The sequence below is a fragment of the Andrographis paniculata genome, unplaced genomic scaffold, assembly GCF_009805555.1.
Source record: "Andrographis paniculata isolate CXL003 unplaced genomic scaffold, ASM980555v1 Contig82END, whole genome shotgun sequence".
In the NCBI taxonomy this organism is placed as follows: domain Eukaryota; kingdom Viridiplantae; phylum Streptophyta; class Magnoliopsida; order Lamiales; family Acanthaceae; genus Andrographis; species Andrographis paniculata.
Genome location: NW_026137620.1, coordinates 1,221,614 through 1,238,770, shown reverse-complemented (window position 1 = coordinate 1,238,770; position 17,157 = coordinate 1,221,614). Strand labels below are relative to the sequence as shown.

Below are 17,157 nucleotides of genomic sequence, written 5' to 3'. Positions count from 1 at the left end.
AACCCTTGGTTTTGGTTTAAAAATATTTGTATGTGGGAATAATTTTTCAATACAATTATATTTCGAGATATACAAACTTCGCCCCAATATTTTGTCCCTTTTTAGTGATATTTTTAAACTAATGCAAAATTTATTTGTTTTGCTCGACCCGAATACCTTTTTTTTTTTTTATAATGTGAAAATTCACAGTTGCTATCCGAAAATACGCACTTGATAACTACGTCGAATCTAATACCCTACAAATTAGATCCGACAAGACAAATTGCACTATGCAAACATGAACATGTGTGCATCTGTTGGCATGGGAGTTGACGCGGGAGTTTAAATCCATGACCAAAATACTTGTTTGGATATAATTTGACCTGTTTTCTTTTAATTTTTTTATCTTTTCTTTTAAATACATTACATAGAATTTTATCGTTTTCATGTCAAAAAAATCAAAACAGCAAACACACATAAGACATGTGCATATATTTCTAATCAATCAACAATACCACCATTTTTAGTTAGAGCTCAGAATTTCCTCTAAATCCACCCTCCCTAACCACTAGCATCACAAACATTAAATATACACAAACACATATATAACCAACATGTACTTCAACTTAATTAACCCTATAATGCTGAAAATGAAATGAAACCCAAAATAATACAAAGCCATTAGTTTGTACCTGTCGATCTTCAGTCAATAAGGGATATGGTAAGACGACGAAGAATTCGACATCGTCGGAGTATCCGACTCCGAGTATTTCAGCTCAGCCTGCCGGATTAAGGGAGCCAAAAATAAACCGAGCATTAAGTATGGATTCAACAGAGTACAGAAATGCTTTGGATGTGTTTATCTTGCATTAGTCGAGAGTGAGAAGATTTTAATTACCTTAGCTTGACGATATTTTTCAAGAAGACGTTGGTATTGCTGGCGGGCCTTGGGGGATTCGACCATAGACAACACTCTCGATACTGCCTCGTCGATAGCAACATCCACATTTGTCTTACGAAACACCTTGAGAATGTCTTCGTCTTCAATTTCATCAACTGATTCCGACTCCTGTCTAAATCCACGCAGGCCTACCCCTCGCCGGCGCCACCTCAGCACGACCTTCTCCAGTATACCGACTGCCCAGCAAACTTTATAGTTCTTCCTAACTTGATAGCCTCTCACGTGAGCCTGCCATGACAAGAATCGAATGATAAGGAACAATTTTGCATTTTCTACAAAAAAAAATAAAAATAAAAATAAAAATAGAATGGTAAATTGCATAATATCCACCTGTGTATATTATAAACGCAAAAATTATGGGTATTTATTTATTGCGTAAGAATTTTTTATATTATACTTTGCTCCGTCCTAAAACAATAAGAATATTTGGAATGAAAACAAAAATTAAGAAATATTAGTACTATATTGATATTGGATGTAAAAATATTTTTAAACCCTTATTTTATATAATTATTGTGAAAAAATGAGGATAATTTTGTAAAAAAATGAAGAACTAATTATAAAAAATGAAAACGAAACTATTATTTTGGGACGGAGTATTAAAATATGCAGAAAATATCTTTTTCATCCAAAATTAACGTTGATTATAAATACAAAAGTGTTGTGCAAATAAAGAGAATGAAATGTTTTAAATATTTTATTTTAATAAAATAAATAATTGATTAATCATTTATTTTACCGTTTATAAAAAATGAAGCTACTATTAATTTTCATTTATTTATTTTATTCAAAGAAGAATCTTTAGGACACTTCATCCCTTTATTTGTATAACACTTATAATCAAGCAAGCATTTATAATGACCATCACTTTTGGACGAAGAGGGAGTATTTTTTCATATTTTAATATAACACAAGAAAATTTCATACAATATCTATGTATATTATGCATTATGCAATCTTACCCCAAATAAAAAATAAAATTCGCAATCATTTTTTTATCTTGAATAATCACGCTAGCTAGGTAAACTACGCTAGACAAGCTTTGTATAACAAGATCGACTGCGAAAGCACAGGTGACTTTGCAGCCGATCTTGCTATATCTCTATCTTTCCAAGCTAATTGAAGTTGAGAATAAGTGAAGTACCTGAATCTTAACAACTTTCTGGCGTAACGAAAGGAAATCCTTCCGACCTTTCCAGCCTCTGTACTTCTTCTGAATGGACAAAGCCGCTACATTAGCTACATTGTGTTCACGTGGAGTCCGGAATGGTGGTTTCGGCGCAGTCGAAAAACCAAGAATGTCGCTTTCCAATATACCATAATTATCTCCACTAGCACCGCCAATAGTCGCTGCAGCTTCCTTCTGTTGCCTCTTCAGGAAAGAGTGAGCCCGGAATGCAGATTGTATACGAGCAGCAGCTTGAGTAGCGTTCCGAACTGCATTCAGAGTGTGCTTAAGAGAAACATGATCCGCGTCAATGGAGGAGCTAGCATGTGATAAACTATTCACAGTTCTTTCTGCTTCCACGGCAGCAGATCCTTTCGATAACTCGGTTTCCGCCATTGTTAGGGATGAGAGGTGACTTGTAAGCGCAACTTCTGAAAGATAACCGGCAAGTCCTTTGTGGCCGCTGATGGAAGCTATTGATGCCGGAGTTTTACCGGTTAGGTCCTGTGAGTTTGGGTCTGTAAGAGCTCCGGCAGATGCGCCAGATGCAATTAGAGCTGCGACCATCTTTTCCCTATCATACATAGAACTTAATTATTACTCGGATAAGCAATTAGTAAGTGAAGTAAACTTTAGCCGTAGAATTTTTAAAATTTAAGGAGCTTCAATACCAATAATTTTGCCTAAGGAGTAGTCTATGATGCAACTACTCTAGCATGCCGATCATTTTATAATTTAGGGTAAACTGTATTTTACTCCCGTATCTGACCATTTTATTATTTTAGAACTTTAAGTGGACCCTATCTGAAAATAATTATGTAAGTAAAATTTTTCGTTAAAATAGTCATGCGATGCCGGATTCGCTACGCTAGCCAACCGTTGCTGACGTGCCGGACTCACATTGGAGAACCATTTTAGTGAAAAAATTTACTTGCACAATTATTTTCGGACAGGATTTACATGTAAAAAAATGATAAAAGAGGTCATATACTAGACTAAAAAAATAGTTTACCAAAATATTTTGTAAAAGAAAAAAAATTCACATGTCGTTGACGTGGCATCTATATGTCAATGACATGTCAGCCGCGTCAGCGCCATGTTAGCAACGGCAGGCCAGCATGGAGAGTCCGGCACCGAAGGACTATTTTAGCCGAAAAAATTTACTTACAAGACTATTTTCATGGTCACTTAAAATCCTAAAATGATAAAAGGATCAGATACGGAACTAAAAAAAGTTCACCCTATAATTTATTTAATATTTTTATTTTTGTGTGATTAATATGCCAATATCCTGGCCAACAAAAGTGACAGATGACAATGCTTGAAACATATATGCATGCAGATAGAGAGAACAAAACAAAGGCAGAAGAAAAATATCGAAACACATTTTTACCTCCCGAATCGAGCAGCCCAATGAAGTGCAGTCCATCCACGAAAGTCGCGGAAGTTGACATTAACTCCAGAATTCAGAATTGGTTGCAATGCCCATTCAAATCCCAGTCCGGCAATCATGTGTATGACTCCTTGTTCTTTCTTTGACAAAGAGCAGTGACTTAACTTGTTCTTTTGGAACTTCGATGAAAGCCATGCTCCCAGCTTGTCCTTTAGAAGTTCTTGTACAAGCAAATTGATAGTGGTCGAAGGGGCTGAAGTGCCATCCAAAAGTGCATCAACGATTTGGTTCAGCGAGTCGTCGGCTGATCTTAACCCATAGTTATCTACTTCGGTTGGTGAATCAGACAATAGCATTTGCACAAGTCTAGCAAGCAACAAGAGCTCTTCTGAACTTGTTTCAGGTGGAATATTGTGTGAGCAAACACTAGGCTTAGGACGATATTCGAACTCCCTGACCTCACTGCAGGATTCTCTATTGCCAGAAGTGATGCAAAGTGTGACCTTTCCTGGCAAGAGAGGGGGAGCATTGCAACAAAGGACACCTTCTTGAATGATCTGAATAGGAACTTCAATGCCACCAAACATACATGCCCAAGTACTCGCAGATGCATCACAGAGAAAAGATCCGATAATAACAATCTGAGATATGTTTTAAACATCAGTCACTACCTAACTCGTAAGACAGACCAGAAACTACAAAACAGATTCAATGAAAGAATATATGATGTGTGAACTCTTATTACACAAACTTGAAAAATTAACAAACTTAATATGTTAATGATGCATCTTAGGTAGAAATCTTTTAAGTTACATACTGATATTGTGTCTTGCGCTCTTAAGTTACATACTAATTAGATTTGGAACATTTTCATGTGTATATATCATGTGTATTAAAGAATTTTATAGTTGAGGCAAAATTTTTTGGAGGTTTCAGAATAGTGTAAAAGCAAGAAACAGTCTTTGTATTTTCCACATTGATTCTCTCTCCGGCTCTCATAACATTCTTTATTCACTTGTCTCGGGTGACAATTGTTCATAAATCAATCATAAACAAGAAGGCATATTTTCATTAATCAAACATGCACCCAAACTCAGGACCTTATAGCAAATTAATTAGTGTACTAACAAGAAAATTCCTAAGCAGGAAAGAAAATGAAAGATTCTACCAGACAAAACCTGTCAAGCACAAGAGAAAATCGAAACGGCCATTGGGATAATAGAGGTGCAAATCTCATTACTGTAATAAGACATTCCTACCAACAAATCAGTTGTTATAACTGTGATGTCAAAAGTCAGATTGGCCAGAGGAGTTAACATAAATCCTTTCACTTATTAACAGTGCAATAGATACTAAGGGATTATTATTTTAATATTTGTAGCAATATCTCTGTTTTTCACAGTCTACCATTCTTGAACCATAGTGAGCAGAATAATTAATTAGGTAAAGTTGTTATTAGAGAATCCAAATCATGATCCGCATCACAAATATATATAAGCATGTGTGTAAGATAGCTTTTCGTACAGAAAATGTCCAGTGGGAGTTGTAAGAAACTTTTGCTGTTACTTCAGCCATGGCAGATGTAAGGTTAATCTACATGATAGTACTTACAAGCACATAATGTGACGGTCTACTCCTGATGCTGGGGAAGAGTATTTTGGTCACTATTGTTTCTACCCAACTCATTTTTACCTTTTTTTTTTAAAAAAAAGATAGTAAACTAATTCCTATCTATAGAACTAAATGATAATTTCTTAACAAGGATTTCTAGATTGGACACAAGCATTGCTGAAGTAAACTTGTGTGCATGATATGACAGAAAAATATTATTTTAGTCCCAGATAGGATGAATTTATTGCATCACTCTAATGATTGAGTTCTAACGAAATTTACCTTTGCACCTTCCGAGTAGCACCAATCTGGAGATATCTCTCGTATTGTAAACTTTTGCTTTGTGGCAGTGGTCAAGCTTATATTGCCTTCAAGTGGCATTTCCAGCTCATTTTGGTTAAATATTGATGAATAGTTGTCTGGGATGATCCCATAAGGATTCAATACAGGAGGAGAATATGTAGGATATCCGATAGAAGCATCTTCTTGCAGAAAATCCAGGGAAGCTGAGAGAATACAAGGCTTGTCAGAGGTTTTTAAAGTATTAAAGTCTAAATATATAGATCCCTATGAGGAAAGCTTACACTTACAAGCATATTGGTGGCCCTGCTGCGCATGTGACTCGACACTTGGCAAACTTTTGGAGCCATCTAGCATCTCACTCCAAATATCAACTTCAACACCAGATAAGTGATTTTGTTGTTCAATCCTGACACCTGAAATATCATGCCTAGTTAGCAGCCTCTTTTGATTCCTGTTCTAATCCTAACACCGAAAGACTGATGAACAGTATGTACCTGGGTGTTGTTGAAAAAGAAGAATGTCCGAGTCATTTGAAAGTTGACCAGACAATTCATAATCATGCAGTACATCTAAATCATTTGAATCCCCAGCTTGATGGTTGAATGAGCCAATATCTTTCACCTCGTCGTCATTTAAACTTAACTGATGCTTAATTTTTTGCAAGGCCTGGTTTAAATCAGGAGATGATAAACTGTTCACCACTGGAGTTGGCCGAAAATTGTTGTTGATTTCACCAGAGTTAATCTCCACGGAGTCGGGACTCAATTCATTGTGATGTAATTCACCAATGACAAATGAGGATTCTGGCTGGTGTGTGTAGGAGCTAGGACTAGGACTAATAATAGCTGGAGAGAATACAGATGTTGACCTAGCATTCTGCCTTCCCTGTAATGGCATACGTTAAAATTTTATTTTAAGTTGTTTAAACAAGACAAGCAGATTTTATAAATAAACCGAAAATGGTTGCACATCAAGAATAATTATTATTCACTACTGATCATAAAGAAATATTAAAAGGCTGAAATATACCTGTTTAAAAAATACAAAAACATACAACTTACTAAAGCAAAAACAATGTTTTATGTTGATATATCTCCACACACATTGCCCGCAAGTATCAGGTTGTTAAAACATAGTACTGATCAACATATATTGACAGTTAAAACATCTTGAACATTGAATATTATTGAATGAGATTTACCTCACTAACATCTCTGTAGTGAACAAGAACAATGTGCTCAAATGCCCTGGTACAATCAAAGAGCTTCATTTAACAAAATATATAATAAGACATCATTACAGACTAGAAATAATATAATGTTTAGCCTCCTCAAATATTGAATAGAAATGGTTGTGAAACTTGAATGCAACCAAAGAAAGTCAACTTCTATCCTCCAACTCATGACAACATATGTTAGGGTGAAAACATTTCAGATTACTTGGGTGAACCAAAATAGGGAGTCAGTTGCAGCAGTTAAATACAACTTACGGATCCAGCATCCAGTAGCTGCGCCTCTGAAAGCTAGGGTTCTCCTCTCCATGCGCATAATAACAATTTAAGGCTTCAGCACTCCCGACCTAATACCAAGAAGTTTGTCAGCTATACTTTCATATCAATATCCTGCTTAAAAGCAGCCTATCTGTTTAAGCACTTAATGCAGTGAAAACATGGCATGAGAAATAAGATTCTAAGCAGCATACAGATTCTTTGTTCCCTGCTAAGATTTTTCTTTCAGCCCACACTCAAAGATCTGATACTATAAGATCCACATATAGAGAGAGTTAATGGTTTTTTTTATCAAGAAATGCCAAAATGAATACAACAATCCTCTGCATTTCTGAACTATAGAGTGAGATGGATAATGCTAATCAGGAATGTATTTGAAAGATGGAAGGTTTACAAAAAGTATGACTTGGAATAGTGTTGAGATGTTTGTGGCCAACCAGAACTTCAAAAATTAAATTATTCAGATCAAATGCTTAAACTACAAAGATTAAAAGACGAAAGTAATTTAAAAGGGATCATATCCAAAATCAATGATGTTGTAAGAACTTCAAGCATTAACAAAAAGAATAATGCTGAATTAAAATCAAGATGACAAAATCATCATACTTTCAAACGTTCATGAGCTTCAGCAATAGTTCTCTGGTCCTTCCTTCTACGCCATTTATGACCATCTTTACGAAAAAATTTTAGAACTCGCTTGTTGAACAGATACAAAGAACCACCTGTTTCCGGAATGATTTGGTCATATGCAACCAAAAACACTGTTAGATGTTTCACTGCAGATTGGAATGGTCTAAACAAATACAAGCTTTTTAAAAAATAAAAATAAAATTTACTAGTTGGTTTTTGAGGGATTTGTTGCATAAGTTGGTGCTCCTCATGATTCTTTAGTATAAAATACACTTCAATGGGTTTTAGCCACCTGGTTTGAGCTTCTCTAGCCAGATGATTGATATCAAGTCCTGTGAGAATAGAGGGAAAAAAATTTGAACAAACAGTAAACCCCAATTAGCCAGTTTATGATCAGCATCATGTAAACATAAATTGGATGCACTTGAACCATAACTTTCTCTGAGGAAACTAACTCAGTGAAGACATCCACACAGTATAAAAGTCTTTTCACGTTTGCTCTGCTGTTTATACTTCTTTAAATGTAAAAACCGTAATGATCTTGGTTCTGTTTATGCTAGGAAACATTATTATACCACACCTGCTTAAATCCTTATTATATTAATTATCAAAATGTTGAAAAAGTTCCACATTTCAAAGAAGAAAAGACTAACAGATCCTAATCAATCTCCTTGGACAATCTCACACCTCTACCAAACCGGAACATAGTCACTCCATCACACATCACTCCCGAATAATAACAAATATCAAAATCAAATACAAAATGCAACAATTTCGTTATTAAGAACTAAGAACCTTCCATTAACCTCAGTTTACATGATCAATTCAGGTCATCACCAATCCACATAAATGCATGAAATTCAAGTAGACAACAAAGAAATCCTCACGAATTCTACAAGATTAACACCTCCATCATTCTTCCTACCAAATCAAGGAGTAAAAGGGAAAAAAGAAGGAATAAATAAAGCCACGCTCACCTGATTGCATCGTACAATCAATCACCGACTCTACTATATCACTGCGACCACAGCCGAGAAATCCAAACCGGAGAAACTGCAAAGAGATCACTCCAAACTTCAACCAGCGTAATCAGAGAACGCTCTGCAACAACCGCGACCGCCGCGAGCTGGAACTCAGGCGGTGCCGTACGACCGGAGACGAAGACCTCTTCAGAGGGTGGTCAACCTTTGACCTTTGCTGCCGCGCTCATGTGAAGGCATCCAGCGATAATTATGATACTTATATACAAATGACTATTTATTTATTTATTAATTATTTAATACTTCTATTTATCTGTTCATTTAATTAATTAATTAATTAATTTTTATTTTATTGTATAATTTCTCATTTTAATTATATTTTAAAATTTATAATTTATTAATTTTTTTATTTTAATTAAATTATTAAATTTTAATTTAATTATTAAATTTTAATTTATAATTATTTTTATTAAATTATAATTATATTATTTATATATTTTTTAATTATTTATTAATTACACTGTACTTAATATTACACTAAAAATTAGTATAATTATATCAAGAGAGCATCCAACGGAGAACGGACGCCTGCCCTGCGCTCCATCACGACAAATGACCCGAATCTAATGACCAAAATACCCTTGCATTATTGAGTCACATGACAAAAATGCCCTTGCTGCGTTGCACTTTGTCTCGAATGATTGGAGGGTGCGTTTGTCCGGAGGATTTAAATTTTAAGTTGAAATTTGAATCGTAAAAATTTTAAATGTAAAATTGATTTTTAATATAATATAAAAAATAAATATTTAATTTAATATTTTTTTAAAATAATTTAGATGAATAGTGAATTTGGAGACAAATCCCCCAAACAAACACACCCTTAAATGTGACTCATTTAATTTACCGTTTATTATTATTATTATTATTACTACTACTATTATTATTGTTATTATTACACTATATTAATAAATAATAGTAATATTTTAAATATTTTATTCATAACTAGAAATATATACATAATTTATCATTTTTTATAAATATAATTATGAACTTTAATTATATTTTAAAATTTTTAATTTATATTTTTTTTAATTAAACTATTTAGTCATTTTAATTTTAATCTATAATTATTTTTATTAAATTATACTACCTCCGTCCCACATACTGCTACACTGTAGACACGATATTTTTAGGAGGAGTGTAATTAGTAGATAATTAAGAATGTATTAGTGAAAATAATTATTCTATAATATAAATAATTATAAATTAAAACTAAAATAACTAATTAGTTTAATTAAAATTTAAAAAAAATTAAAAAGTTTAAAATGAGATTAAAGTGTGTAATTATTTTCCAGAAAAAGAAAGTGACATGGTATGTGGAACGAATAGAAACGGCAACGTGGACATGGTATGTGGGACAGAGAGACTAATTATTTTTACTAATACAATGATTTACTAAGTTAAAGTTGACAAATTAGTTGGAATTGAGAGAGTAAATAATTTTTTTTAATATTTTTACCTTTATAAATATAATGGAAAATAATATTTTTGTAAAATAGAAGTATTTTAATACTTCATCCGTCCTATTGGAAGGGTGACGTTTGTTTTTTGCACGTAGATTGTTGAATATTAGTATTATATTGATTATAGTAAAAAAAAGACAAAAATATCCTTATTAATATGGTGTAATATAAAAATAACAAAATATATTGTAAGTTGAAATGGTATTTATTATGTTAAGTATATAGTACAATTACTAAATTAGAAAATGATAACTTTGTTTTGGGACGAACGAAAATGAAAATCGGTAAACTTTCAATGGGACGGAAGGAGTATTTTGATATTGATTATTTTTTTCTAATAGATACTTTGAATCATACAAATAAAAATACTCAAAAAAAAAAATATTTTGATATTTACTTTATTATATGTATCGTATTTTTTATTTTAATATATCTTTTTTTTTTCGGTCCACTTAATATATATTTTGAAATTTTATAATAAATTAAAAAATAATTGTATTTTATTGATTACTGAAAATGTGTAAAAATTTTTGATATTTTTATTTTTTGACTTTATGTATAAAATAATTGTGTGTAATATTATATTTTTAATTCAAATAAAAATTATCGTATTTTTTACATTAGTATATAATTACTTTAATTAAAATATGAAATACATATAATTGAGTGACATCAAATAAAAATGATAAAAAAAATACTTTGAGTTAGAATTACTAGAGTATATTTTTAAAAAAAATCATTTTATTTGATATTTCATATAAAAAATAATTTTGAATCAAGAGAGAATAAAAAATAATAGTAAACACATAAAAATACATCTTATATATTATAAATTTATTTAAATTAAAAATATTATATTATATTATACATAAAAATAAAATAAAATTGCTAACTATATTTTATATAATTATGTTACTTAGGGTATTATTATTATTATTATTATTATTATTATTACCAGTTAAAAAGTTTTTAAAATAAATAGGCTTTTGTTTTTTCGTTTTTAATTTATTAGTATTGTTGAATATCATGAATATAGTATGTAATCGATAATGTACTTTTTTTATTAATTTAAATTTAAGTAAACTAATTATTTAATATACTTTTTTAAAATATGATATTTAACAACATATTTATATAAAATATATAGAATTTGTTTCCTTAGTATTTTTAAATGGAACGATTTTTTCATAAATATTACTCTTTTTGTCTATTTTGAAATAAGTCATTTGGAGTTTTTATAGTAGATTAAAAAATAATAATATTTTATTAGTTAGTGTAAGAGATTTTGATATTTTTGTCATCTAACTTTTTGTTTAAAGTAATTATATGTGAAATGATATGTTTGTAATTTAAATAAAATCAAAAATATTTTAATATTAGTGCATGATTATTTTTTAAAAAAAATTGAAAATAAATACTTTGAAATATGGCAGACAAAAAATGGTAAAAAAATATATTTTGAATTAGAACGGATAGAGTGTTAAAAATTACAAATATATTACATACATTAATATAATATATAAAATACATATACATTTTATCCACACAAAAGTAAATGATTCAACACAAAATATTATCTATTAGGAAATAAACAAACTCATATGGTGGGTTTACTTTGAATGATTAGGGTGAATAATATTATTTTATTTAGCCTAATCGCATATTTACTATAATAAATTAAAATTCGATATTAATTAGGGTGAATAATATTATTTTATTTAGGCTAATCACATGTTTACTATAATGAATTAAAATCCGATATTAATTAAAGTCTGTTACACTAATGTGCTAATGTATGTATTATAATCAATCCTTAAAAGCACTTATAGTGTATAACAACTATTTTATCTGAAAAACTATCAAAATCTAAATTATAAAAGAAAATAAAAATCAAAGAATTACCAACTAAACACTTTTAATATTTTTTATTAATGAATTTATAATTTTAATTTAAAATATAATTTAAATAATATTTTGATATGATATTTTATATATAAAAAAACTATTATTCCCTCAGTCCCAAAAAAGTTGTGTTGTTTTTCTATTTTTGTCCGTTCCAAAACAATTATCTGTTTCCTTATTTAGTAACTGTAGTCCTACTTTATAACAAAAATATTCATATTTTTTTAAATATCCATAATTATTACTCTAATCTACTTTTTAAAATTCTTAAAAAAAAAAGCATTTTAGTCTTTTACATTCTACTTTATATCCACTTTCAATTAAATATTATTATTTCTTAATTCTCGTACCAACATCCAATAAAATATCTCTAATGGAATGGAGAAAATATATTTTTATTGAGAAACGGATTAAATAATATAAATTTTGATTTAAAATTATAAACAAACCCCTTGCTTAGTTTTAATTTAAATAAAGTATTCTTTTAAAAAATAATAATATATTTATTGAAATTTTATTTGAAGTATAAAAATAAACACATTCTCCATTATTAATAACTCGAATAAGAAATAACCTCGTGGGGTATGTGGGGTCCAGTCTTGTACAAACACCAAAGATGAGGCAATATTTGTAAGTGATTTGCATGTGCAGAACTGGACATTATAATTAATTTAATCATTAAAATTAAAGTGAAGAATATATTATTCATTTTAACTTTAAGCAGGAAAAAAATAATGAGTTGGCATGGAAAACATGTCAAATTTAATAATATAAAATTTAATAATAGTAGCATATTCTATTGTGTAAGTTTGGTTGCAGCACTGGATTTAGAAAAATTTGTTATTGGACTATCAAATTTTAAAAAGAAAATAAATTAAAAAAATCAATTCATTAAAAAATAATTATAAAAATAATACTTCCTTTGTCCCAGAAAAAATATCTTGTTGGGAGTTGCACGAAAATTAAAAAATATTAGTATTTAATTGAAAGTGGGTATAAAGTAGAATGTAAAAGATTATAATGCTCTTACTTTTTTAAGGATTTTAAAAAATAAATTAGAGTAATAATTAGAGGTAGTTTGAAAAAGTATGAATAATTTTATTATAAAGTGAGGACCACAGTTACTAAATAGGGAAACAAGACAATTATTTTGGGACGGACAAAAATGGAAAAATAAAACAACTCTTTTGGGACGGAGGGAGTATTATTTTTGTCTATTTATATCTTTAAAATGTAAATTAATTATTTGAGTATTGGTGATATTTTTATTTTAGGTGATATTTTTATTTTAAGAGAACTCGCCTAATTTTTTTTGAATAATGATGTAGCTTTAAATTTTAAGTAGAGTAATACTCCTTCCATCCAAAAAGAAGTATCTATTTACTTTTTGCACGTTGTTTTAGAAATATTAGTATTATATTGAGATATAGTATGAATAAAGTAGAAATAACTAAAATAACCTTGTTAGTATGTGTGATATAAAGGTAATGACATTTGTGTAATATATTGTAAGTTGTAAGGGTATTTGTAATGTTATGTAAACAGTACAGTTACTAAAAAATTAAATAGATACTTTGTTATGAGACGGACTAAAATAAAAAAATGGATACTTTGTTATGAGACGGGATAGTACAATTTTTTTAATAGTAGCATAGTTATTAAATTATATATATATATATATTTGATGAAATAAAATTATTGGTGGCACATGACACTGGGCTAATGGTGGATCTGACTCAGTTTGGTTGGACAAATAAATTAAGAATAATAATATTTTAATATTAACTTAATAAAAAATAGTCGGGTAAGTAAAAGAAAGAAATAGTGACAAATTGGTTATTATTTGTTAAAGTAAGAATAATAAAATTATGAATGAATAAAATTATTTATTATAAATAGATTATGCATAAATTTCACGAACAAAATCATACAAAGGATAGTTAAAGTGTTTGCTAGTTTAATCACTACAGAAAATATAGGTTATCAGCATATAACTTACATTGATATAATATGTATTATTCATATTATTATAATGTATTGTAAATTTATATTTATATGTGTTTTGTTTTAACATACTTTTTGTGTTAAAGATTATACTATGTATTATATGAAATATTGTCATGTATTTTAAATTCAAATGTTATATTTATATTATATTAACATACATTCGGTATTATTGATACATATTTCATGTGCTTTCAGTCTATATTTTATGTTCTGTCAGTATGGTGATGATTAATCACAGAGAACACTGTAACCGCCGCAAAGTCGATCATATTAGTTTGTTTGGTTTATAAATATATATATATATATATATAGTTCTCTCTGTAAAAGAATAATTGTCAATAACAGAGCTTTTTAGCCATAACTTGAAAATTTTATGAGTTCTTTCGACTGAGCTTTTTATACTTTAAAAATTGACGTTCAATTAAACATAAGCCCCGAGTGAGTTGGACCGGCTAATGGGCTCAAATTTATTTTGTGAGTTCTATATACTTATATTTGTGTATTGTCGGTAATGTGATGACTAACTGCAATTAGACAGTAAGTAACTCTAGCCATATATTTACTTTATGCATTTATTTGTCTATTAAGCATCATTCCTTTTTTGTTACGATAACATTTATATATAAAAATACAGAGTATGTTTGTTTGTGGAATTTAGATTTTGAATATTAAAATTTTGAATTAAAATAATTATTTAAGATGATATAAATAGACATAAATGTGACATAATGTAAAATTATTTTTGATATCATATAAAAATTAAAAATTTGTGTTTGATTTCATATTTTTGAATTTTTTTTAAATAAATAGTAAATGTTTTGTTAAAAACTACTACAATCATACAAAGCCATATGTTTTGTTTAAAGAAAAGTTATACAAGTTTGAGTTTTAAAAATGATAAAAATAAAAAAATAAAAAAAAAGTTAAATATTTATTATAATATAAATATGTATGGATTACAAAAATTTTGTAAGAAAATAAATATATATAGTATTAGATAAGAAAATAATTATTTGATATGATATATTTTTTAAGAATTATTATTAAAAATATGTATATAAAAAATCTTACTTTTCAATAAATCAATTTCTATTATACATATAATATTGTTCAACATTTATATGCAATTAGAATCTATCATTTTTAGCTCCATGTATCACATTTATATTTAAATTGATAAACTAAAATTGCTTATTAATTTATTATTTTTTTCCAGAGCACCCCATTCTCACTTATTTAGCAATATATGTTGTTGACATAAACTATTTCAATAGATTGTAAAAAATATATTTATTATAATTTTAAAATATTACTTACTTTATCCATCAAATATATGCTCAAATGAATTTGATACGAATTTTAATCAATAATATTATTGTTCTCAAAATTTGCATTCAAATGGTCAGTGGTGCAGGAGTATGGTGAAAGCTATTTTTTGGTGATTATATATATAATTAATATATAATACAATTTAAGCAGTAAAATCATTAATATATAATTAATTTATACTAGAAATTTGGATGTCTAAAAATGTTCATATTTTACTCATAGTTATATTTGCATTGAATTCCACTGTCTTCTTTTTAATTTTTTTTTTTAAAAATAAAATTATAAGAATCATTAAGAGCTATTTGAATTTAAAAAATGATTAAAAAAATCAAACACACACCCACAAAAAATGTGTCTACGTATAAATATGCGTATATTATTGGTTGTATCAATAGAGTTTGTAATTCTGAATATATAAATTGCAAACGTATAAATATGCATATATTATTGGTTGTATCAATAGAGTTTGTAATTCTGAATATATAAATTACAAACGTATAAATATGCATATATTATTGGTTGTATCAATAGAGTTTGTAATTCTGAATATATAAATTGCAAAAATAAAGTGAATTTTTTTTTGTTCATAATCAAATAAAAATTTAAAGACACATATAGAAATATATATGTATGTATATGATTGCAGAAGTATTATTCTTTGTATTATCAATAGGGTTTTTGATTTAAAAATATTTCAAAGTTTTTTCATTCTCTATTCAAATTTAGTTCTTGCAGTTTAATTATAGTGAAGATATCTTTATAGATTTTTATAGTCACAATAAATCCACTTTCTTTGTTTTATTAATTTTTCTAATTTTTGTATATATATTTATTAATTTTATACGTATCTACATATTTGTTGAGAGCCAATCTAATTCTTCATATTTAAGTCAGGGGTAAGGTATGATTTTTTATTTAAAAGTTCATTTCATCTTATGTGTATTTTTTGATTAATTTATTTGCATAAGCATTGGTAAGATCTAGTAAACTCGTAAATCTGTTGGTCAGTTGTGTGATTAGGTGGTCCTAGTGTGGTTTTATTGTTATTCCCGTCTATACTAGCATGATTAATTAAAATGCATATTAAGAGAAAAATGACTGCTAAATTAAAGATAATGTTTTTTTATTCCTCTGGTACCAAAAATACAAAAAGATATAAAACTTCATTATTAGTCATGATTTAAACTAATATTGTAATGATCCAATATATTTAATTATTCATCAAAATTTTCATTTCATTTTTTGAACAGTTAAACAAAATGAGTTATGATTACTTCAATTTTTTATATATATTTGAGCAAATAAATTTATTACAATAAAAGCAAAAGAAAATTATATTTCAAGAATTACATGACATAAAAAATATTAAACTATTTTATTGCATACTATTATTTTTTATTTTTGCAAAAATGAGCTGTCAAAATCAATCGAATCAAATCATTATTCAAAATGCCAAAGATTACAAATTTATTCACATAACTGTGATTTCTGCTCAAAATAGATTTCAATCTTTTTATGTTTTTCCCCTCTAACCTACACTCAAATAGCTCAAACTAGACCGCTATTTTAAAATCACAAAATCCAATTGTGTCTAAAGTCCAATCTTCAACTCTATCTAAACAACCTATTCATTTTTTATACATTATAAAAGATATTGTTGAACACGTTACATTAACTCGTTTCAAATATATTCCCGACATTGAACTTTAAAACAGTTCACTCAAAGTTTTTTTTTTTTTTTTTTCAATGGAAAAACTCAAAAAAATTTATGAACTTATTTGTCGATTCAAATTATGTTGAACTAGTTCATACCAAAGATTAAAAAAATTCGGATCGTATTGCATATTCAAAATGTGTCATAAAA

At 28.4% G+C, this 17,157-nt stretch overlaps 1 protein-coding gene across 1 annotated transcript; it reads right to left on the bottom strand.

Annotated features, from left to right (window-relative positions):
• Nucleotides 1-440: 440 nt before the first annotated feature.
• LOC127241350 (calmodulin-binding transcription activator 4) lies at nucleotides 441-8,771 on the bottom strand. The gene is made up of 12 exons (XM_051260360.1): nucleotides 8,530-8,771; nucleotides 7,759-7,884; nucleotides 7,529-7,644; nucleotides 6,905-6,993; nucleotides 6,617-6,662; nucleotides 5,910-6,300; nucleotides 5,703-5,828; nucleotides 5,395-5,618; nucleotides 3,502-4,142; nucleotides 2,085-2,682; nucleotides 878-1,168; nucleotides 441-760 (listed from the first exon to the last, which is right to left on the bottom strand). The coding sequence occupies exons 1-12, from the start codon at nucleotides 8,537-8,539 to the stop codon at nucleotides 686-688; spliced, it is 2,733 nt and encodes a 910-aa protein (XP_051116317.1). The 5' UTR covers nucleotides 8,540-8,771; the 3' UTR covers nucleotides 441-685.
• Nucleotides 8,772-17,157: the final 8,386 nt, after the last annotated feature.